Below are 24,154 nucleotides of genomic sequence, written 5' to 3'. Positions count from 1 at the left end.
ACCATTCCTGCCTTTTCAGGCTTGTTTTCAAGCTCTTGTTTATTAAAAGAGAGATCTAAGGACTTCATTCCCCTCCTTTTCCATCTCCTTCCCGCCCGCCCTCTCTCCCCCTCCTCCCTCTCCCTCCCCCTCCCCTCTGACTTATGATTGCTTTTTTCCTCTCTCTTTCCAAGTTATGTAGAGTGCATCTTCCTTGAGCTTTAGGATCTTGACCCAATGCAGCTGTCTACCCCTGGCCTAGATTTTCATTTTTGTAATTGGTTGTTTCCCATTACTTTTTCAAGTTTCTATGTATAATGACCAGTTTAGTTCTTGTCATCTTCTCTTGTATCATCTGTGTATTTGTATGTACATTTATATGTACCCACAAGATTATTTGAAAGTTAACTAGCTTCTTGTATTTCTTTTTCCCCCCTTTTCAGTGTCTTTTTAAAAAATTTTTTAGGATTAAGATTAATCAGGTTTTTCCATTTCTTGTTATTGAGTTAACGGTGCCTTTTTGATAATAACCATCATTGTGAGCCAGTACTTTTAGAATACCTCAGATATTTCTTTGTTGTGTTAGAGCCCATCTTGAAAACTGGTGTAAAACAAACGTAAAATGTCATCATTGTTTCTTTTGTTCAGGCACAAGCCAGATAGTCAAAGGCCTCCTTTGAAGTAATTTTTCCTTTTATACCAAAGTCCTGTAATGCAGGGACATTCTCAGAGTTATAAAATTTAGGTACCTGTGATTGACAAGGGCATTTGAATAAAAACAGCATTCACTTAGATGTGCTGTGTGCTGGAAAAAACATACTAAAGGGGGCATGATCCCTACTTTGAAACATCTCTAGTTTGGATGGGCAGGTAAGTGACTAAATAGACAAAATAGCAAGATCTGTACTACGTGTATCAGGTTATAGAGATTCTGTAACAGGGAGGGCAAGAGGGAACTCCAAATTAGAGCTTTTTACTGTAAGCCTTCCATGACCATATTTGACCACATTCTTAATCTTGTGGTTTCTATTGAATTCACTTATTCTGTAAAGATTTTGTTAGGGCTTAGAAAAAATACGTATTCTCCTATGGCTTAGGGTTTCCCCTAGGGCTTTAAAATATTATATATATATATATATATATATATATATATATATACACACACACACACACACACACACACACACACACACACTCACTGAATATTAGGTGCCTTGAATTCTTTTTTTGTTCATTTTCTTTCTGACTTATTCTCTGTCAGTGCCAGTAGTGTCTTTCTTCCTACATTTTTGTATTCTCAAGTGAATGCTCACTCTTAGGGTCTTGAATGCGAACCTGTATAAGGGTATCCTTCTCAAGTTATTATGGAGCCATTACTTGCAGTAATGGACCCGGATACTTCAGAGGGAATGTTTGGCTGTGTTTTCATGCACCATCAGAAGGCAGTAAATAAGCAAATTGATACATAGTGTAATCACTTTTTCTTTTACCTTCATATTGTTGTGACCAGTAAAACAAATCTGTGTTAAGGGTACGTAGTTTTTCTAAAAATGAGTATTCACACGTGGGGTGTTCATAGTGACAAGTAGACCACTACAAGCAACTACATTTTAGAGCCTGCCTTGATGATGTCAGAAGCAGAGTTCTGCCTAAGCATTTGGGAAGTATGATGAAAGAAGGCAACAGGATTTTTATTAGACATTGTCTAGAAATCTAGTCAATTATTTTCATTTTACGGAAGTTTTTTTTTTTTTAATATCTTGGAGGGTGTATTAATAAAATTGTATGTCAGAAAAATTTTTAACCACACGAAAATCTGGTTTATTGTAAATATTGTTTTTTTGTTTTTAAAGAAATAATATTCATTAAAATCATTAATCGAAAAAGTTAATATATGTACATAGAGCTATTCAAGCCAATTTGAAGGAGTATTCAGTTAAAAATGTTTAACCCAAACACTGTTTTTCATTCCCCTCTCATACATGTCCTTACATAGATTGTGCTTATGAAAGCACCTGCATATATTAATTCAGTTCCCTAAACAATATTGGTTCTAGTTTTTTAGCTTCTTTTAACATCATTACTCTTATGTCTGTCCCTACATACATAACTGTAAGACAATATCCAGTGGAAATCCTAAGTCAATGAATATATGCATGCATTTTTTCATTTGTTTAAGCAGTTACCAAATAGCTCTCCCAAGAGTGGGTCAGTTTACACATCTATGAATTTTTATTGAAAATGCTTCTTTTCCCAAACCTTTCTCAACACTTGGTATTCTCAGACTTTTTTTCACAGGAATTCCCTGGCGGTCCAGTGGTTAGGAATCCAGGCTTCCACTGCAGGGGGCACAGTTTCGATCCCTGGTTGGGGAACTAAGATCCCTCAAGCCGCACGGCCAAAAGAAGTTTTCATGTTTTCGTACATGAAAATATATTTTAAGTTTTACTTTAAATGCAGCTGAACATATTTGCATACTTTTAAAGCTGTTGTATTTCTTTTTTATGTAAATTGCCTATTCCTTTCCTCTTGGATTCTTCATCTTTTTCTCACTGGGTTGTAAAGGTACTTTGTGTATTAGCCTTTATATATGTGTTGCTAATTATATCGCAAATGATTAATTATATACAATGCTAGCATTTTTTCCCCCGATTTGTCTTCTGTCTCTTGACTTCGTCTATGGTGATTATTTTATTTATTACTCAAATTTCTAAATGTCCTTAAGACTTCTGTTTTGGGTCTTACTTTAAAAGGATAAAAATTTCTGTGATATTTTCTTCTAGTACTTTCATAGCTTTTCCTTTCTCTTCATCCGTTTTTGTTGTTTTTATTGTCGTTGGTATTTAAAATGCTCTGTCTTGCTTTTTGTTTTGACCTAGGTGCTAGTCCTATGGGAGTAAATGGAGGTGTAGGGGTTCAAACGTCAAATCTTCTTTCTGACTCGATGTTGCATTCAGCCATAAATTCTCAAAAGTAAGTTTTATCTTGGGTTGTGCCCTTTGTCAGATTTCAGACACTTGTTAGAATTCCTTGAATTTTTTTAGTTTGCTTGATTTGAAGATATCCTTGATGAATGAAGACAAATAATATGTTTGAGTTTATTCTTTAGGCTCTCTATAACCTCTTTAGAAATTATATCTATTATTTGGGGTAACTGACACCTTCCCAAATACAGTAGAAAGTTCCAAATGCAGCTGCTTATAAAACGAGTTTGCTCTATCCCAGTGTTAACAATTAATCCATTGCCCAGTGGATTCCCTGCGATAAGCTGTGTCAAAGTGACAGCTTAGTCTTATAACACAAGACTTAGTCTTTTAAACACAAGACATCATCTACCCCTTCACACAAAGAAATGTCGTGGGTTTAACTCTTTTCCCTCACACAAGTACAAATACATACACACCATTTCCCCCAGACTTCTTTATGTGTAAGTAGACTTGTCATAGTGTATTGCTCCTATTGCAGTCATCACCGTCAGCTCTACTTAAATGAGATCCTCCTTCTCCTACCCTTCTTCACTAAAACTATTTCACTCCTTTTAAAAGCCCAATGATGAGTGAAAATGCCAGTGTGGCCTCCCTGGGTCCTATGCCAACAGCAGCTCAACCATCCAGTACTGGAATTCGGAAACAATGGCATGAAGATATTACTCAGGATCTTCGAAATCATCTTGTTCACAAACTGTAAGATTGTCGGCTTGTCTTATTCATAAGGAGTTACCAGGTCAACATGCTACCAATCTGCCAGGCACTTAAACACAAGAGAAATATTACTGATTTTTCTGTAGCGTGGCTGCTGCTGCTGCTACTTCTATGGCTTTCCTGCTTCCTATTCTCTGCTTCTCAACATTTTCACCATCATTTGTTAGGAGTCTTTCAGCCTTTAATGGTGTGTGAATGATTCTGCCTAGCGACAATAATCAATATATATTAGTTAAAAATTATTCATTTAGGGCTTAGGTGGTTGAGAGTCCGCCTGCTAATGCAGGGGACACCGGTTCGAGCCCCGGTGCGGGAAGATCCCACATGCCGCGGAGCGGCTGGGCCCGTGAGCCATGGCCACTGGGCCTGCGCGGCCAGAGCCTGTGCTCTGCAACGGGAGAGGCCACAACAGTGAGAGGCCCGCGTACCGCAAGAAAAAAAAAAAATTATTCATTTAATACTGTCTTTATAGAACTCATATTTTAAAAGAAAAACTAGGTCTTAGATCATTAGAATGGTAGAGGCAACACTGTCTTCTGTTGTTATCCTTGGTAAAGCTTTTATTATCTTGACAAATTGAATCTGTTTGGGTGGTCTCTCTGTGGTCTTCTGGTCCTCCAAATGTGCACATTGTAGTAGTTTGTGAAATACCCCTGCACTGTTTGGTGTGAAGTTTATGTATGCCAGGCACACTGCCTCACAAGCACTGTCTTGTTGGATGAAAGAGGGGGAAGGCATATAGAGTGGTAGAATGTAATGTGCCCAGTATCCTAAAGATAGAGCTCTGCCCTTACTGATTAGAGAGCTTATACTTCAAACAAAATGCAGCTTTTTTTTTTTTCTTGGAAGAATCAGTCTTTTTTCATTTCCCTTACGCTTAATAGAGGGATCTCTTTCAATTCATCCAATTTTGTATTGGCTTAGAACCATGTGGTCTGTCTTTTATCTTCTTATTTTTATGTTACATTGGCCTACTAATTCAACTTGAGCTTCATTTAGGAGTTCTCAAATGATAGCATCAGTAATGGAATTTGACACAAGGAGAAAACTCCGAGATTTTAATACTGAATTAATGAGGAATAACCAAAACAAACTTATCTTGTGATCACAGTAGATTATTTGGGATTGATCATCTGACTTGATGTTAAATGTTTGTTATGTGCTTGCAAATTTTTTACTAATTCGGATTTTCCATTTATTTCTTCTCCACTTGGTTATTTCAGGTACAATACACAACTGAACATGAGATGTCCAGATGATAAAATCAGTAGCTGACATCACATTTTGTCAACCTTCAGGAAAGTTAGTGCCAAGCATTTTGCAGGGAATTGCTAGAGAGCAAAAGACACTGAATTTTAGCAGAATTATTATGCATTTTTGTTCCCTTCACTTTAAGTTTTTGATCATTTAAGATTTTGTAGAGATTATTCAGTTTTATTTTACTAAGCTGAATAAAGAGAGTAGAAGGATCTTAAGGCTGTTGTTACTTGGTACTTTGGCAAAGGTCAGGTTTTCTCACTTCCTTTATGCAAATAGCACAGTATAATTTTTTTGCTCTACATTAGAGTGACTGGGACCAGAGAGTATTTTTATGGAGTTATTTCTTAATTCTGATCAGGAAAACCCTTTCATTACCACAGAGAGACACTTTCATTTTGGTCAGTAATTTATATTTGAAGACATCTTATATCTCATTTTAAAATTTTACCTAAAGTGTTCGTTGTATAAAAATGAGTAAATACTAATCGGGAAGACATTTAAAATACTGTGTACTTATATGGTGAGTAAAAAAATGCTGACATGATATAATAGTGGAAGGATTTTCTATTCCTAGTGTTCAAGCCATATTTCCTACTCCGGATCCTGCTGCTTTAAAAGACAGACGGATGGAAAACCTGGTTGCATATGCCCGGAAAGTGGAAGGGGACATGTATGAATCTGCGAACAATCGAGTGAGCATCTGTTTTTTTCTACTCAAGGCAAAAGTGGACCTCTTCTGGCTGTTTAGTTTATTCCTCTTAGTTGCACGTACACGGAATACTATACTTTAGAGGACACCCTTTAGCCATCCTGTCTTATTCTCACTGTGGAGTCACAATAACAAAGCAGTTTTCTTAAAGTGTATGTCAAGAATCTTACATTTTTCCTCTTAATAATACAGTGCACTCATGTGGCACTTTATCTGGGTTGTCCTTCTGTCAGCTAAAAAGTGGTTGAGCTGTTACCAGCTCTGTGCTATTTTCACTAGAATATGGTGAATCAGCTGCTTAGTATTTTCATCTCAAGTAGTATTTCTGTATCAGTTGAACCTTCCTCCCTAAATTGGCACTTTTTCAAAATGTAGCATATTCTTCCCACATGCTGTAAACTGTAAACCGACTTTGAAAAGTCATGCTTTACTATGTAGGTTCATTATACAGCAGCTATTCATATGATCATTCCAAACATGAGCTCATATTTTTAATGTTGTAGGAAAGTAGATGAGATTTATTCTTCTCTGTTTTCATTTCTGCCTACCTTTTTAAATGAAGCTAATGTCTGTTCTTAGTTCATTTTTTTTTACCTGATGGTAGTCCCTCTTTTTTCCTCATCTCTATTTTCAAAATTCAAAAAGGCGGAATACTACCACCTGCTAGCTGAGAAGATCTATAAGATTCAGAAAGAACTGGAAGAAAAACGAAGGACTAGACTACAAAAACAGAACATGCTACCAAGTGCTGCAAGCATGGTGCCAGTTTCCATGAACCCAGGGCCTAACATGGGGCAGCCACAACCAGGAATGACTTCTAGTAAGTGCTTTTTATTATATTTATTTTCGGGAGAAACTGAAATAAAACGGTTCCCAACCAAATTCACTAATTTGCATTAGCTTGTGTAACTATTCTAGAGCTTTCAAATGACTCTTTTTTTTCTTTTCAAAGAAAATAATTCATTCTCTAGTAAAAACAGTAAGCTAAACAGTATATTGAAGATTTCTGGACATGACTTGACAATATGGCATCATTTTTAGTGCCAAAGATATTCTTCTGTCATAGTGACACCTAGGAAGTGATAGTCCACAGGTTTTCACTGATTTGCATATGGTAGGCAGCCAGCCAATAGATGTAGACTGAGCAGGTTCAAATGCCTTACTGGCTTTGATACCTCCTAAACAATATGTTACTTACGTTGTCACACTTTCTTCTTGACCCAATATGTTCAAAGTCTAAGAACTGTTTATTTTTTAGAAGCATCATTTGAAATTCATCTTGATAGTTTCAGCCTTCTTGACCTAATGAATTAACTGGATAGCCAAGATAATCATGCATACCATTATTCATTTATTGACTCATTACTAGGTTCCATGCAGTGAAACATGGTGTGGGTACACAACAGTGAGGAAAAATACAGGCTACTTAAATGATGTGTGAAAGGCTATGATAGGGAAAACCTATGTTTCTTGAGTCAGGGAAAGCTGGCTGCCTATAGGTAGTGCCAAATGAGCCAGCAGGTACCAACTCTTAGGCCATTAGTGGATTATAAGTGGGCTGAGAAATTCACCCCCCACAGGCCTTGAAGTAGTCAAATGGAGAACTTTTAGCAGCCTCATTTGTTAACTGCAGTGTTGTGCTAGATATATTTTCTCATTGAGCCATGATGTGAAAAGAATTGAGAATATTAATTATCTGGCAGAGGGAACAGCATACACAGAGGCCCCACTAGCAAGGGAAAATGCAGGTATTTTTTGAGTAGGTAGGAGAACAATTGTTCAGAAACAAAGTCAAGACTAGAGTTGGGGACACTGCCTCAGTGCTAATGGTTTGAACTAGGGCAGTAACTAAGGTACAGAGACAAGTAGACAAATTTGAGATACTTGGGTGTGGTAGAATTTACTTGAATTCTTCAGAAATTTGAGCCAAGTTAAAAGTTTATCAGATGTTAAACTGTAGTCTTACGTTAAAATAAAACCAGGATGGTACTGGTGCAGTAGGGTAGGGACAAATATTAGTGGAACTGATTAGCCCTAAGTATGTGTTTATAGACTGAGATTTCTGTCTTACCCCATACACAGGAATTGTCGAAGAATCCAAATTTTTTAAACTTTAAACCAAAAAATCAAAAGTACTACAGAGAATACTGAAGCAAATATAAAATGAAATGAGAAAGGTCTCTAAAGTAAATACTACCTGGAAGCTTTTTTTTTTTTAATAAATTTATTTATTTTATTATTTATTTATTGTTTCTGGCTGCGTTGGGTCTTTGTTGCTGCTTCATTGCTTTTCTCTAGTTGCAGCAAGCGGGGGCCACTCCTTATTGCAGTGTGCAGGCTTCTCATTGCGGTGACTTCTCTTGTTGTGGAGCACGGGCTCTAGGCACACGGGCTTTAGTAGTTGTGGCACGCAGGCTCAGTAGCTGTGGCTCGAGGGCGCTAGAGCGCAGGCTCAGTAGTTGTGGCGCACGGGCTCAGTTGCTCTGCAGCATGTGGGATCTTCCCAGGCCAGGGCTCGAACCCGTGTCGCCTGCATTGGCGGGCGGATTCCCAACCACTGCGCCACCAAGGAAGCCCTACCTGGAAGCTGTAAAGAAAGAAGAAAAAAACGGAAGATACCATAAACATAATTAGTGAGCAAACCAAGGAAACTATTTTCATATTAAAGGTGCTAGTTTCCTTAATATACATTTAGAGTATATACATATGTATATTTTCATCATTCTTAGTTATCTCTATTTTTGTATTTGTTTTAAGAGGTGCGTGATGAGATAAAGTGCAGTGTAATATGTGTATTATTTAAAGTCAGTGTTCACAGTGGGCTTGTATGCATAAAAACACATTATTGAGGTACACAGTCAAACTTGGTCACTGGACAGAATCTGTGGCTATTGTCTATAGAGGTATTCTTCATACCAATGAAATAATCAGGCTTGATCAAATAACAGCATATTAAATGCTGTATTAGTCTTTTTAAATATGAGCTTTTATATTATTGTCCTGTCAGTGCTGAAAGCACCCTGGTTCATAAAGAAATGTACTAAAACCATTTGGAGGCATTTTCTTGTGTTCCAGAAATAACATGTTCTTCAGGTTCCTGTCTAGTTCATAGCTTTATTTTTTTGATATTCAGACTGAATTCTGTAAGTTACACTTTATTTTTTAAAGGGGAATGGCTGCCTGAAAGATGGCATTTCTAACCATTTCTGTATTCCATTCTAGATGGCCCTCTACCTGATCCATCTATGATCCGTGGCAGTGTGCCAAACCAGATGATGCCTCGGATAACTCCACAACCTGGTAAGTTATGAGGGAAATCGGTGTACTTAACCATGGCTTTTTTTTAAACAGAGTTCCTAGTGTGTTACAAGATTACACCTGCCGCAGGCCAGCAGCAGGTATCATAATTACCTGCCTGAGAAATCAGAAAGCCTTTTATTAGAGTAGGAGCCCAGGGAGGAAGGAAGGGTGAAGAGCAGATTGGCTGACAGGTCAAGGGGCCAAAGACATTAAATGATCAAGCATCCATTTAAAAACAACTAGTAGCCAAGATGAAATTTATTCCAGATTGTAAAATTTGGTTCAGAGACCATACATTAATTAACAGTGCCCTTCTGTGGCTGCTGTGAATGAAACAGAGATTCACAGTTGGAAGCAGGTGCCTTTATTTGTCCTGATACAGTGACATAGAATCATAAATAAGAACTCTTTTATTCTCCGATTACATGAAGGTGTTCAGATCTAATATTTTATACTTATTCACAGGTTTGAATCAATTTGGCCAGATGAGTATGCCCCAGCCCCCTATTGGACCCCGGCAAACCTCTCCTCTTCAGCACCATGGACAGTTAGCTCAACCTGGAACTCTCAACCCGGTAAGTTTGACCTCTGGGTAATCTTTGGCCTTTACTTGACATTTTTAAAATCCTTTTTCTTTCAGAGAACAAATTCTCACACTTGCTTAAACAGCTAAACTACATAATTAATTCTTAACGCTGATTTTTTTCTATAATTCTGTTGTATTTGCCCTTAATATAGACATGATTAAATAATTAAAACTAAACCATATACCACAATTAGGCAGAGAATACTAAAGTCCTTAATTTTCACCTACCTCGTTTACCTGTATGCGTTGTTTTTAGAAATTTATCCTATAGAAATAATTCTTGAGATACTAAAAGGATATAATTTGAAGGGCTTCCCTGGTGGCGCAGTGTTGAGAGTCCGCCTGCTGATGCAGGGGACACGGGTTCATGCCCTGGTCCGGGAAGACCCCACATTCTGTGGAGCGGCTAGGCCCGTGAGCCATGGCCGCTGAGCCTGCACGTCTGGAGCCTGTGCTCTGCAACGGGAGAGGCCACAACAGGGAGAGGCCCGCGTACCGCCAAAAAAAAAAAAAAACAAAAAAAAAAAAAAACAAAAAAAAAAAAAAAGATATAATTTGAAGAAAATTCATATTAAGGATGCTACGTTACGTACTGTGTTTTAGGAAAAGGCCATAGCCTGAATGTACTGTAAGGGATTCATTATGTTTAAATTACAGTACATCTGTAAATTGGAATGCTTCATAAGCAGTAATTTCAGAATTTATATGATGGCATGAAAGGTGTTTACAGCTTTAAGTGGGAAAAGCAGGTGTCTAAAGTATATTTATTATAGGATCCTGTATCGTTAAGGACTTTCTTGATTATAATTTATATAAAATAAACACTAAAAGAAAGATTTCCTTCCAAATACTGTTCATATATAGTCACAGTACTAGAAAGCTTGTAAGAGCAGCCAGTCGCCGCTGCCTGGAGTCTCAGTGTTGAGTAGTCTGCATACTTTGACACAGTCATCTCTCTTCCATAATGCCTCTCTTCCCCAAACACAGAACCTACCTAGGCAGGAAACTGTCAAGGGTGATGGAGGGGCAGTTGCCTGATTTTAGAGAGTGGAGAAGATGGCCTCTGAGCATCTCACTGCTGCTTGTGCAAATTCTAAACCTGTCATCCGGCTTTCCATATTGGCCCCAACCCTTACCCTGCCTCTCAGAGTTAGTTAGTACTATCAGTTGTTAAGCCTTTTTGGAGTTGTCTAGCACCAGTCTGCTGTGTTTAATGAGGGGTCTTTTTCTTCATTTTAACCTATGAAACAAATACCTTTCTTAGACTATGAAGTTCTTGGCCTTTGGTATCCATAATTACTCATTATGGAGTCTTACAGTTTGTGCTTTTAACAATACCACCTATGTAAGCAAAGACCTCATGAAATTGTGATTCGCTCTTCTCACTTACAAAACAAACGGAGTGTATATAGGCAGTTACCTCTGTGCCTCGTTCTAGATGCATTTGTGCAGTTTCTTTACGGTGGGCTTAGGTAATCTGTAAGGCTGTTCTCCATTATCTTGGCATGAGCATCAGCTGTTGTAGCACCACTTTCTTCCTTTCCTACCCCACCCTCCCCATAGCAGGGCCAGAGCAATTGGTAATTCCAGCTATAGTAAAATAACTGAAAAAAAGCAATTTGGTGCTCTGTGTTTTTTTGTTTTTGTTTTTGTATGTGTGTACAGCCTATGGGCTATGGGCCTCGCATGCAGCAGCCTTCCAGCCAGAGCCAGTTCCTTCCTCAGACTCAGTTCTCAACACAGGGAATGAATGTAACAAATATGCCTTTGGCTCCGTCTGGCAGTCAAGCACCAGTGTCTCAAGTATGTCTCACAAATGGGTTTTTTTTTGTTTTGTTTGTTTTTTAAACTTGTTTCTGTGATTCCTGGAACTTCTCTTAATTTGGGTTTTTACAGAGAAGGGTGACAGCAAATAATGGGTGGAAATAGTTGATTAAGCTTTTAATAAGAACAGTTATGGACATGGTATTCTGAATATGAAAGGATTACTCTGTGACACAGAAGTGGTATTGATTGCTAATAAGTAAGAAAGATTAGATTTTAAATAAAATAAAATACTTTTAACCATTTTTTTAAAATAGTGAACTCTTTTACTCTGGCTGAAGAGAGCATAGGATGGCCAGAAAACACTGCATGCTCACCTGCCCCATGCCTCTGCAGTGGCTGAAGCCATTCTGCTGATTTTTTTAAAGTCTGCTTAATTAAATACTGTATTGGTTGGATTTTCAGTTCTGTTCTGAATTGTGTCTTATGTTTTTCATTTTAACAGGCACAAATGTCCAGTTCTTCCTGCCCTGTGAACTCTCCTATAATGCCTCCTGGGTCTCAAGGGAGCCACATTCACTGTCCCCCTCTCCCTCAACCAGCTCTGCATCAGAACTCACCCTCACCTGTACCTAGTCGTACCCCAACCCCTCACCACACTCCCCCAAGCATAGGGGCTCAGCAGCCACCAGCAACAGCAATTCCAGCCCCTGTTCCTACACCTCCAGCCATGCCACCTGGGCCACAGTCCCAGGCTCTACATCCTCCTCCAAGACAGACGCCTACACCGCCACCAACGCAACTTCCTCCCCAAGTGCAGCCTTCACTTCCTGCTGCTCCTTCAGTTGACCAGGCGCAGCAGCAGCCTCTGTCCCAGCAGAGTACAGCAGCCTCTGTGCCCACCCCGACGGCGCCACTGCTGCCTCCGCAGCCGGCAACTCCAGTAAGCAGAGATGGGGCTTTAAGCAGGATCATGTCAGCTGTGCTGTAGTTTTACACTGCTTCTGTGCTGTTTCTTTATTCTTTTCTCCCTTTTTTTTTTTTTTGGCCGCATTACATGGTTTGTGGGATCTTAGTTCCCCGACCAGGGATCCTGGCCCGGGCCCACGGCAGTGACAGTGCCGAGTCCTAATCACTGGACCGCCAGGGAATTCCCTGTGCTGTTTCTCTTCTGTGTTGTTTCTTCTCTTATTGTTGTCTCCCCAGTTAGACTAGAATCTGTTTATAGTTACAGACCTTCTTTCTCTTTTTTCTTGCTGTCGTACCTAACATAGGAGGAGCTCAAAAGATTTTGTTTAGATCGTACGTTGACCATGGTCATGTTGTATGTATTACGAGGCTCGAAGGCATGAAGGGGAGGTGACAAAGGGAGAGCATCGACAGTACATTTAATACCCCACGTGAATTTTACAGATATTTAAAGAATCTTTTCATACAGTCTGAACTGATGTACTCAAGAGCAAATGAACAAAATCATCGATTCACGAGTGTCTGTGGTACTAGCCAAAGTTAGAAAATTCATCATGTAAGAGATTAGAAAACTACGGGCCTGAAACAAACAGCTTCCTTGTGAAAGACTTGTTATCTATATAGTAGAGATCCAAATGCACGTCTAATACTTGGATCCTTACTAATAGAACTCTATGTGTCACAATCTAAAACTTTCTACTTGATCACTGATACTAATATTTCAGTTCTGTGTCATACTAGCAAACTGAGGATCCCCATGAGTTATAGCTACTTCATAAAATGTTGCTTATCCATGGCTGGTTCATCTTAGCTTCTGATATGTAAGGAAAGGCAGGATGCAGAAAGAAAACTTAACTCTATGTAGGATAGTTTCTGAAAATACTAATTTCTCATTATGAGATATCTTATTGGAAGACTTAGGGAAAAAACAGAGATTGCTAGTTATCCCATTAGAGTGTAATGATTCAAAACAGCTGCTTATTGTGGGAGTTCATAATATTCTCTCTACTTTTCTGTACATTTGAAACCTTTTCTAATGAGAAGTTTAAAAGAAAAGATTGCCAGTTATCCTTGTTTTCTTTCCATTTTTCTGTAAACATGAACTTCTCTGAGGTAGTCATTTCTGAAACCCCCCTCCCAGGCACACTGCCACAGAATGAGTTACTGAAGAAACAGTTGCCTACTCTTTTATCTACAACCAACCAACCTATATTTGCAAGTCCTCAGTCTCCTATTCTTGGGTGTAATTTACTTCAAGGGTGCGAAATAGGTTGAGTAAGTGAAAGCACCATCAGTGGGTGTAATGACACTAGCCTAAAGATAGGTAGTTAATCATGCCATCTTGTTGTGTGTAATAGGCAAACTTTTTGTTTTTCCCCCTCTTTCTACCCAGCTTTCCCAGCCAGCTGTAAGCATTGAAGGTCAGGTATCAAACCCTCCATCTACTAGTAGCACGGAAGTGAATTCTCAGGCCATTCCTGAGAAGCAGCCTTCACAGGAAGTGAAAATGGAGGCTAAAATGGAAGTGGATGCCCCAGAACCAGCAGACACTCAGCCAGAGGATATTCCAGAGGTGAGAGTAGGGCAGTTACTGCTGTTTTTTGGTTAGGACCTCTGTCTATGAACTCAAACATGTTACAGGAAAGTATTCTATAATTAGGTCTCATTTTATTGATTTCCATATGAAAAAGGGTCTTCAGCTACATCACAGGGGAGAGTAAGATAATGATGTTATTGCTTCTCAGTTACATGTCTTTAGAAAACCAAAAATTCCTACCTTGCCTTTTAGACTAAAGCAGAAGACTGTAAAGCGGAACCTACAGAAACAGAAGAGAGAGGCGCTGAATTAAAAACCGAAACAAAAGAGGAGGAAGACCAGCCAAGTACTTCAGCAGCCCAGTCATCTCCAGCCCCAGGACAGTCAAAAAAGAAGAGTGAGTCTCTTAGGCTCTGTGTTTGTGGAGGCAGAGTAAAAACCAAAGACCTTAGTAGAGTGAGATTGGGTTTCTTGGGCCTTGGAATTGAATTTTAATGGGATTTCATTAAGCTTGGAGCCCTTGGCCTAGTCTCTTCATTATTGCTAATGTTGGAGAAGAATTTTTCTTTCCTTTAGGTATATGTGCTTCCTACAGTCACTGGGTGGCCAACAATTTCTCAAATTTATCTTTGTTAGAGGACAGAAATTATTAAATAATATTCTTGACTAAAATGCAGGAAATAATAGCAATAATAATATTTTTTGTTAACCTGCTGTGCACCAGGCACTGTGCTACAACCTGCCGTGTCTCATCTAAGAACTTCACAGCCCCTCTGTTTTACAGGCAGGAAAACTGAGGCTCAGCAAGGTCAAGTAACACTTGCCAGCTCACTCAGCCCAGGCAGGCTGATTCAGAGTCTCTGCTCTGAACCATGCTACTGAATATTAATGAGTCAAGCCAAGCAAGCAGCAATGCTTAGCAGAGAGTGTTAAACAATTCCCACAGAAATTAGTTTACTAACTAATCGTGGCTCTAGTGACCCCTTCAGTGGCACAGGTAGGACTTATCTCAAAGAGGAATCTGCTGGCTCCTAAAGATGATGTATACAAAAGTGCTCCATGAATACAATATACTTTAAAATGATGGGGTTAAAAATGTATTTTCATTTAAAAATAAGGTTGTTGGGACTTCCCTGGCGGTCCTGTGGTTAAGACTCCACGCTTCTACTGCAGGGGCATGGGTTTGATCCCCCGCGGATCGGGGAAGTAAGATCCTGCATGTGCATGGCATGGCCAATGAATGAATGAATAAATGTTTGTTATATATGGAGATGTTATTTTGATCTAGGCTGCAACAAACCCAACCTTAATATTAGGAATCTGCTTTTAAGACAGCTAATCTCACATATTTGCTCAAAGCACAACAAAGTATGAGACAAAGAAGATTCTCCCGTCTGTTTGTCTGATTTTTTTCATGTCAGCCCCCACCATGTGGTGAAAAAATACTCAAGGTACTGATAGATATACCCCCTTGAAGATAAAATTAATTTGTAAATAGAAGAAATAATAAGGCCTCTCTGCTCAGAGTGATTCAAAGCTCAAACTGGACCCTTAATGGCCAGCTTCTTAAATGGTAGTTTAAATTAATTCCATTTGGGACATGCCAGCAAATCTTTCCTGACTTTTGGGAGACATACTGAGAACACATTTGAGCATAATTTGATCAACTGAGTCCATTATTCTGGCAATAACAATTTAGTTCTTTCTTTAGACTGGAACCTAACATTTGCCATTAAAATAGTAAATACGTCTTCCGCTGAAGCTCTAAAACATCAAACATTTCAATGGACTCTTGGCCTTCAGTGGCTCTGATTCCTTTGGTGATAAGACAATACCAGGTCTAATTTCTGACTTGTTACATGCTGATACCAGGAAGGAGGGCTTCTTCCGTTCTTGCTTCACAGCATCCCCCGCCTGTCGTATCTTTTGGAACATTCTGACAAGTCTTCTCATACATTTTTGGAAGGCTTAGCTTTCTGTTTCTACTTCGTCAGGGCTATCTTAACTGGGTTTCTGACTGAGAAATTATCTGAGCCATTGAAGGGTATTTAAAGGTGACTAGACAAGGTGGATTTTTTTTTTTTTTTTTGCGGTACGTGGGCCTCTCACTGTTCTGGCCTCTCCCGTTGCAGAGCACAGGCTCCGGACGCACAGGCTCCGCGGCCATGGCTCACGGGCCCAGCCGCTCTGCGGCATGTGGGATCTTCCCAGACCAGGGCACAAACCCGTGTCCCCTGCATCGGCAGGCGGACTCTCAACCACTGTGCCACCAGGGAAGCCCCTCAACAAGGTGTTATAAAGGATATCTCTGAACCAGGAAATATAAACACCCTTAGTGATATTTCATGGGGACAATGTAGGGAATTTTGTATTTTCTGAGTCTTGAGATATATTTTATAGTTTCGACTTGAACTTTTTTTCTTCTTTTGCTTATTTGGTAACTAATTCAAATATACTCTTCTTAAGTTTTCAAACCTGAAGAGTTACGACAGGCACTGATGCCGACATTGGAGGCACTTTACCGACAGGATCCAGAATCCCTTCCCTTTCGTCAACCTGTGGACCCCCAGCTTCTAGGAATCCCTGTAAGTATGTGGTGGTACTTCTCTTTTCTTTTAAAATTCGTTAACAGCTTTATTCGGATACAGTTCACATGTTGTACAAATCACCCATTTAAAGTGCACAGTTTAATGGTTTTTGTGTATTAACAGAATTGTGCAGTTATCACCACAGTCAGTTTTGGATGATTTTCATCACCCCAAAAAAGAAACCCCATTTCCATAAGCAGTCACTCCCCATTTCCACCTACAGCCCCTACTACCAACCAACTGCTGGTCTGCCTTCTGCCTCTGTGGATTTGTCTCTTCTGGACATTTCATCAAAGAGAGTCTTACAGTATGTGGTTCTTTGTGACTGGGTTCTTTCACTTAGCATAATGTTTTCAAAGTTTGTCCATATTGTAGCACAAATCAATACTTCATCCTTCTTACAGCCCAGCAATATTTCATCATATGGATGTGCATACATTCTCTACCCATTTATTAGTTGATAGATATGTGGGTTGTTTATATTTTTTGGCTGTTGGGGATAGCACAACTTTGAATGTTTACATACAAATTTGTGTGTATATCTTTTTATTTCTCTTGGGTATATATCTAAGAGGAGATTGCTGGATCATATGGTTTACTTATTTTTATCACTTGAGTAGCAGTAGTTCATGATAGGAAAGATAGATCCAAATTAGCTTCATCTGCTTTTAAAGTTGTCTTTATACACCAGGCTGCTGGGAGGTTTCATTTGAGTATTTTAAGTTGTATTGGATAAGTCATTGGAGTGCTTCGAGGGGCAAAAATCTGTTAGAATCTTTTTTTTTTTTTTCCTATATTTTTCTGTGGCCTTAGATGGATCACCAATATTTTCTGGGCTTAGTTTCATCTGTAGGCTGCATCTAGTACTAAAATGTGAAGGGTCTTTGATTTCTTGGTCTTTTAAGTTGATCACACATGTACTATGGTAAAGTATCTAGAATCGCTCCTGTAGACGATCAGCTTGCTCCTACAAAACCTAGAGTAGTTGTTATTCTCTCTGCCCCTGGCTGCTTCATATCTCTGTAGACTAATGGTTTAAAGAAGTGATGGGCATCGATCATTTCTTTGGAAATACAGACACATCAAAGACTCAGCATTATCCAGAAAATTTATAATGATTATAGCAAGATATGCTGTGGACCTTGAATATAGTGAGGCTTTTGGATAATGTTCTCTGGTGTCACTTGTCCTTCTAGGATTACTTTGATATTGTGAAGAGCCCCATGGATCTTTCTACTATCAAAAGGAAGTTAGACACTGGACAGTATCAGGAGCCCTGGCAGTATGTGGATGACATTTGGCTTATGTTCAACAATGCTTGGTTATATAATCGGAAAACATCACGGGTGTACAAATACTGCTCCAAGCTGTCTGAGGTCTTTGAACAAGAAATTGACCCAGTCATGCAAAGCCTTGGATACTGCTGTGGCAGAAAGGTAAGAAATGTTTGCACAGATAAGAACTGCATGGAAAACTTGCCAGTTAGAATCCTGAGTCATCAGATTGTAAGTTCATCTTGGGTAGGGACTTGGTCGTATTTACCTGTGGTGCACGGGGCGTGGCATGTACTAGTTTTCCTGTACATGGCAATTCACATTGAGCTCCTCTTGTCCTCTTCAGTTCTTTGGTAATTGGTGGAAGGATATGACTGTTAAGCTTACCTCAGAGTGGTGGAATAAAACAGTAGCAAACTAAATTAGTTTTAGTTCAGTGAACTGTCTTGGAAACTGAAATAACCCATTATAAGAGACATAATGAGAAGTAAGGCTTCACTAACTTCTGTTTCTGATTTACTTGCCAGTGTAAATATTTTAGTTTGCCTTTCAAACCATATTTAACAAATGGTTTCTTTTGCAGTTGGAGTTCTCTCCACAGACACTCTGTTGCTATGGCAAACAGTTATGCACAATCCCTCGTGATGCCACTTACTACAGTTACCAGAACAGGTAAGCTCGACCTGTGTGGACCATGGTCAGAGTGTCCGCGTGTCCAGGGAGTGCATGCGGATGGACCAGCACACATACAGTCATGGTTCATGTGTAACTTGCTTGAAAACAACTGTACAGCACAAGTTCTGGTATCAGTTGTCTGGGCCCTTATTTTTATAAGGCAGGAACCCAAGGCATTAAGAAGTTAAGCAACTTTATGAGTTGGTGGCATACCTGCGATTACGTCCCAGGCCCCGTATTTTTTTCCCACTGTCCTTTTATAGCTCACCACAGCCTCAGGCAAAAACAAAAAAATTTCAAACTAATTGGTCTACTTCCCTGTGAAATTGCTGCCATCTATTGCCATTCCCAAAGCCACGCAGAAAACTTTAACCAAAAGTTTCTTAGCCAGCTGTATCTTTTAGGAAATGTTTCCTTTTTGTGTGCAGCTGATACCTCAGTTTTTCTTGGAGTATGTAAAAACAAAGGATCCCAGGGTATTTGCTTTGCCTCTGTTGGGCACATTAAAAAGAGCTCTGTACCAGACTGTTCCTTACAAAAATTTGCATATGACCATGGACAGTAGGCTTCTAATAAATTAGACACTTCTGCCTTATTTTCTTCTGCTCAAATAAGGGCTGTAATCACACAAATTGGATTCGCTAATCTATCGTAATCATGATTTGTCTCTTATTTTGTGTAATCAGCCAACAGTATAGCTGGCATGGGATGTAAATAAAAAAGCAAGGCTGGACAGTCAGTACTTCGATGACCCAAACCCATGGTGATCGTTTTTTGCTGAACTTGTGTGCTACAGATGTATTTCTAGCTTTGAAAAAGTCACTTAAGTTTTTGTTTTATTTACAATAAGTTAGGTGCACTCCCCTAATGCTTGGTAGTCATAAGAATCTATAGTGTTTCACTCCTTAAAACCTAGGAAAAGTGGGGTTCAAGTTGTTCAAAAAAGCAAGTGACTGGGCTTCCCTGGTGGCACAGTGGTTGAGGGTCCGCCTGCCGATGCAGGGGACACAGGTTCATGCCCCGGTCTGGGAAGATCCCACATGCCGCGGAGCGGCTGGGCCCGTGAGCCATGGCCCCGGAGCCTGTGCTCCGCAACGGGAGAGGCCAGAACAGTGAGAGGCCCGTGTACCGCAAAAAAAAAAAAGCAAGTGACAGCTGGCATGCTATAATATCATGCTATAATCTTGGCATTTATGTACCTTTTTCGGATTTTAAGCACCAATCTGCAGCGCCCAGGAAATCATGTATCAGCATACACCACTGCCTTTTCCCTCTTAAACTATGTCAGTTGGTGGCTACAGTCAGTATTTAACTGCTTGTGCAGACTTTTTATTGTACTTATGTGGCTTCCTTGGGATCAAAAGGAAATTTGGGGTGTTTTTTCAGACCACAGTTGTTTCTAGAGGATTGTTTCCTGGTACTGTATCCATAGTGGACTTTTTTCTTTGGAAGTGGGGAGGGTTTTTTCTTTGCTATGTTTAGGTAATAGAGTAGTAGTTCTTCTCTCCACAGTATATTTATCCTACTTTCGATTATTTGCATTAGCATAAATTACTAAAATGAAAGGGTGTAGGTCTGTGTGAGACTTGTTTGTTTTATTTGCTGTAATCATTTGCTTCTTGTGATCCCATTGAGATATTTAATGCTAATCTGTGCTTTGCCTTGGCTTTCTGCTTTGTGTTGTCTTGTCTTGCTTTTATGTTTTTTGTTGTCCTGCAATCCCTCATTTCTTCGTTTGTTTTGTGTTTTTTTTTTTCCTCCCTCATGCTTGTCGTTGTCTGCACTTGGCTTTGATTGCAAAAAACAAAAACAAAAAACAAAACCCAAACTGTGGTGCCCATAAATCTGCATCATTGAATGTCCTTGTCGCCGTTGATGACCTGCTCTCTGCTCCCGTCCCCCTCTTGGCCTGCTGTGATTGGTGGCTTCGTTGCTTGGCTTGGGCTGTGTTGTGTGAACGGAACAGTTCACCCCAGTATGGCCTTCTTGCCGACAGGTATCATTTCTGTGAGAAGTGTTTCAATGAAATCCAAGGGGAGAGCGTTTCTTTGGGGGATGACCCTTCCCAGCCTCAAACGTAAGTAACTATATTATTTTGGAAAGTACTCTCTTATTTCTCAGTTTGTTGTGAGGTGATCATGCTCAGGCTTCTAAGTGGTCTTGGGTTATGCTGTCCAGTATTGTATAGCCACAGGTAGCTATTTAAATTCAAATTAATTCAAAGTAAATAAAATTTAAAATTCCCAATTTCAGTTACTCAGTAGACAATCTGTGGTTAGTGGCTGCCATATTGGTCAGCACAGATAGAGAACATTTCCATCATAGCAGTAAGTTGTGTCGGTACTGATCTAGGGAATACATCAGTATTGGATGGTCATTTTAGATCTATTTCTTCTATAGTGAAATAATCAGCTTCTCCTAAAAAGTGAAAGGCTGTAGTTCAAGGGAACTTCATTGTTAACTGTTTTGAGTTTGAGAGGAATTGAACAAATATAACCACCTTACAGCCTTCTCATAAAGGTTAACGGTACCAAAGTCGTTATAATCGTCAGTGTCATTTAACATCATTAGGGGTTTAGGAGTTTGTGAGAGTGATTTATTAGAAAGAGACTTGGTTAGACTTTCACAGTCTCGCATGCTCTTGTGGTTTGGTAAATGCCAAGAAAAATTTTCAAACATAGCCTAAACTGCCTCATAGTACTTCTAATCTCTAAGATTTAGTTTACACACACAAATTTGTACTGTTGTAGGAAGAAAGAACTGTGTGGTGTCCTTTTAATATTCTTCAGCTTCTTCTCTTCCGGTTTAACCTATAATAAACAGTCAATTCAGAACATTTCCCCAAAAAGTATGGAATTGTTATGTTACTAGTAAAAACAGGGCTTCTGAGAAAAACTGGTTAGTGTTTTCAAATTGGGTTTTCAAGTTGTACTTTTTCTTCAGTCACCATTGACATATAATACAGTGGGGTCTGGTACTGGTCTGGGGGTAGATACTGGGTCCCCTTGAACCTTAAGAGATTTTTCTGACATTGGCTAAACCAGGGAAGTCAGGTCTGATGCAGCAAAGGGAGGCAGCCTTACCATGGGTACTACTGAGTGGCTTACCACATGTTCTGTACCTTAGGACAGCACCACTCTGGCTGTGAAGAGTGTAGAAACCCCTCTTGCAGTTCCTCAGGTCAGCAGTGAGCCTGGGAGTATGCAGTACTAACAAGTTCCCAGGTCCTTCTAGACTGCTGGCCTTTAGAACACACTTTGGGTAGCAAGACCTTAGGCCAGGTAGCGATGAATCTCTAGCCTGTAACTAGTAGAAAACAGTTTAAATGGGGAAATGTCCTCATTCCTCATTTTTGTGAGGTAGAGTCACAGTAGTCAAAGTTGGGCCCCCTGCAGTTTGTTCTAGGTAGAGAATAAGGCTGTTAGCTCCTGTATTGGTGAGGCTATAAGCAGTGTGGTAGGGTAGGAGGCCATGTGAAAATTTTTTAATGAATACCCTTTTTTGGCTAACTCTAACCTGAAATATGTATTCTTAATATTGAAATGTTTTATTAATATAAAGAGTTTGACCAGACTCCTGAAATTTTAGTATTTTTTATAAATAGTGGTTTAGCTCCCTCTATACACAGTATCTTTCATACGTAGCTCAGTCTAGGAACATTAAACTATTAGAAGGTGTAAATACCTAACACTAAGAGTAGTAGGCAAGATTTTAAAAGGAAAAGATGAACAAATTCATGTTTTTAGTTCTTACTGGGTTCTCCTCTTCCTGTAAATGGGAACAGATTTACTATAAAGTCCTTTCCAAAAACATAGGCATGTAAATGTGCATTTTGTGGGAGCCAAGAATGTACTGTTGTATCCTTGGTATATTCTTAGATTTAAATAATCCACTTACAGGGTGGGGGTTTTGCCCTTTGGTTATTAGAACAGTAGTCAGACTGCTAATCTTTCTATGTTGCTTGTTCTCATTGTGTCCCTCTTCTTTCCTTAGTACAATAAATAAAGAACAATTTTCGAAGAGAAAAAATGACACTCTGGATCCTGAACTGTAAGTAGTTCGCCTTGAGTAGTCAGTACACTTTGATTTTCCTTCTTCCTTTCATTCTCTTGGTTTGCACAGCCAGTGAGATGATTCTATATTCTTGGACTAAATCTATAACATACATCTAACAGAGATGGTAGAAGTGCTAAATTTTACATGTGGTTAGTATTCATTTACATTTCACTAAATCTACCTAATATTTTGGTGTTTTATAGGCTTGAGTGAAGCACAAAGCTACCTCTGCTCAGTGCCATTATTCCAGCCCTGTTGTCCTCTGTATTTTCAAACCAATTCATAATCCCCTCCTTTATAGTGAGGCCTCTCAGAAGTATTCAGAGGTACAGAGATGTACTGGTATTCTAGGTGTTCCTGGAATGGATATGATGGTGTCAGACTCACTTGGAAGTTTAAGCAGCAGTCATCTTGATCTTTTCAGTTTTTATTCCATAGTCACAGTTCATATTTAATGACTAAACTGCTTTTGAGATTTGCTCTACAACACTAAAGAGCTTTTAAAAACTATTCTTCAATTCTTTGGACGTGATTTTGGCTATCTTTTGAATTGTCAGAAATTGGGAAATATTGGAAGTTTTGATTTGGTTAAATTTTTGGATTTAATCTTGACATTTTGACTTTTCCTTTCCAGGTTTGTTGAATGTACGGAGTGTGGAAGAAAGATGCATCAGATCTGTGTCCTTCATCATGAGATCATCTGGCCATCTGGGTGAGACATCAGTATTTTCCCTAGACTTTTTCTTTGTTGTGAATTTTAGAAAGTTTGTCTTCTCTGCAATGATTATAGTTTATCTTCAAAGTTACTGTCTCTTGGAATTATTCTTTTTTTTGTTTATTTATTTTTGGCTGTGTCGGGTATTAGTAGCAGTGGGCGGGCTTTTTGCTGTGGCGTGCAGGCTTCTCTCTAGTTGTGGCTTAGTAGTTGCAGTGCACAAGCTCTCTAGTTGTGGCGCGCAGGCCTAGTTGCCCCACAGCATGTGGGATCTTAGTTCCCCAACCAGGGATCAAGCCCATGTCCCCTGCGTTGGAAGGCAGATTCTTTTTTTTTTATTTATGTATTTTTTAATTTATTTCTTTCTTTATTTAATTTATTTATTTATGGCTGTGTTGGGTCTTCATTGCTGCGAGCGGGCTTTCTCTAGTTGCGGTAAGCGGGGGCTACTCTTGGTTGCGGTGCACAGGGTTTACTCTCGGTTGCGGTGCGTGGGGTTCTCGTTGTGGTGGCTTCTCTTGTTGCAGAGCATGGGCTCTAGGTGAGCGGGCTCAGTAGTTGTGGCGTGCGGGCTTAGTTGCTCCACGGCACGTGGGATCTTCCCGGACCGGGGCTCGAACCTGTGTCCCCTGCATTGGCACGCGGATTCTTAACCACTGCGCCACCAGGGAAGTCCCTAGAATTATTCTGGTTTGGGAAAAGATCATTAAAATCCAGTTTTAAAATATTAACCTAGAATCCAAAAATATAGATATTTCTCTTATTTGCATTGTTTTAATCCATATACAAATACTTTATTCTGTTTTAAATTCTTTAGTGGTCATTGTGCATCAAAAGTAAATACAAAAGATTTATCAATAGAGGGTAACAGGAAGTCTGTAGCACCTGGAAACCAGCAAGGAGATGTTAGACACAGTTAAACCTGCTAGATTTCTCTCTCTCTCTCTCTTTTTTTTTTTTTTTTTTTTTTTTTTTTTTTTTTTTTTTTTTGGCGGTACGCGGGCCTCTCACTGTTGTGGCCTCTCCCATTGCGAAGCACAG

At 39.4% G+C, this 24,154-nt stretch overlaps 1 protein-coding gene across 1 annotated transcript in view; it reads left to right on the top strand.

Annotated features, from left to right (window-relative positions):
- Positions 1 to 24,154, top strand: part of EP300 (EP300 lysine acetyltransferase) — a 73,136-nt gene that overhangs the window by 33,437 nt on the left and 15,545 nt on the right. Inside the window, exons 7-22 of the mRNA XM_007453979.1 lie at positions 2,859 to 2,952; positions 3,525 to 3,662; positions 5,515 to 5,632; positions 6,295 to 6,469; positions 8,872 to 8,949; positions 9,415 to 9,524; positions 11,201 to 11,338; positions 11,805 to 12,242; positions 13,662 to 13,841; positions 14,058 to 14,202; positions 16,272 to 16,390; positions 17,590 to 17,829; positions 18,251 to 18,339; positions 20,339 to 20,419; positions 22,336 to 22,392; positions 23,033 to 23,110. Coding sequence (XP_007454041.1) covers positions 2,859 to 2,952; positions 3,525 to 3,662; positions 5,515 to 5,632; positions 6,295 to 6,469; positions 8,872 to 8,949; positions 9,415 to 9,524; positions 11,201 to 11,338; positions 11,805 to 12,242; positions 13,662 to 13,841; positions 14,058 to 14,202; positions 16,272 to 16,390; positions 17,590 to 17,829; positions 18,251 to 18,339; positions 20,339 to 20,419; positions 22,336 to 22,392; positions 23,033 to 23,110 — 2,278 coding nt within the window. The remainder of the gene's footprint in view (positions 1 to 2,858; positions 2,953 to 3,524; positions 3,663 to 5,514; positions 5,633 to 6,294; positions 6,470 to 8,871; positions 8,950 to 9,414; positions 9,525 to 11,200; positions 11,339 to 11,804; positions 12,243 to 13,661; positions 13,842 to 14,057; positions 14,203 to 16,271; positions 16,391 to 17,589; positions 17,830 to 18,250; positions 18,340 to 20,338; positions 20,420 to 22,335; positions 22,393 to 23,032; positions 23,111 to 24,154) is intronic.

The sequence above is a fragment of the Lipotes vexillifer genome, unplaced genomic scaffold (genome assembly GCF_000442215.2).
Source record: "Lipotes vexillifer unplaced genomic scaffold, Lipotes_vexillifer_v1.1 scaffold382, whole genome shotgun sequence".
Taxonomy (NCBI): domain Eukaryota; kingdom Metazoa; phylum Chordata; class Mammalia; order Artiodactyla; family Lipotidae; genus Lipotes; species Lipotes vexillifer.
Note: the sequence above shows the minus strand (reverse complement) of the source record. Positions and strands in the feature narration are given on the sequence as shown.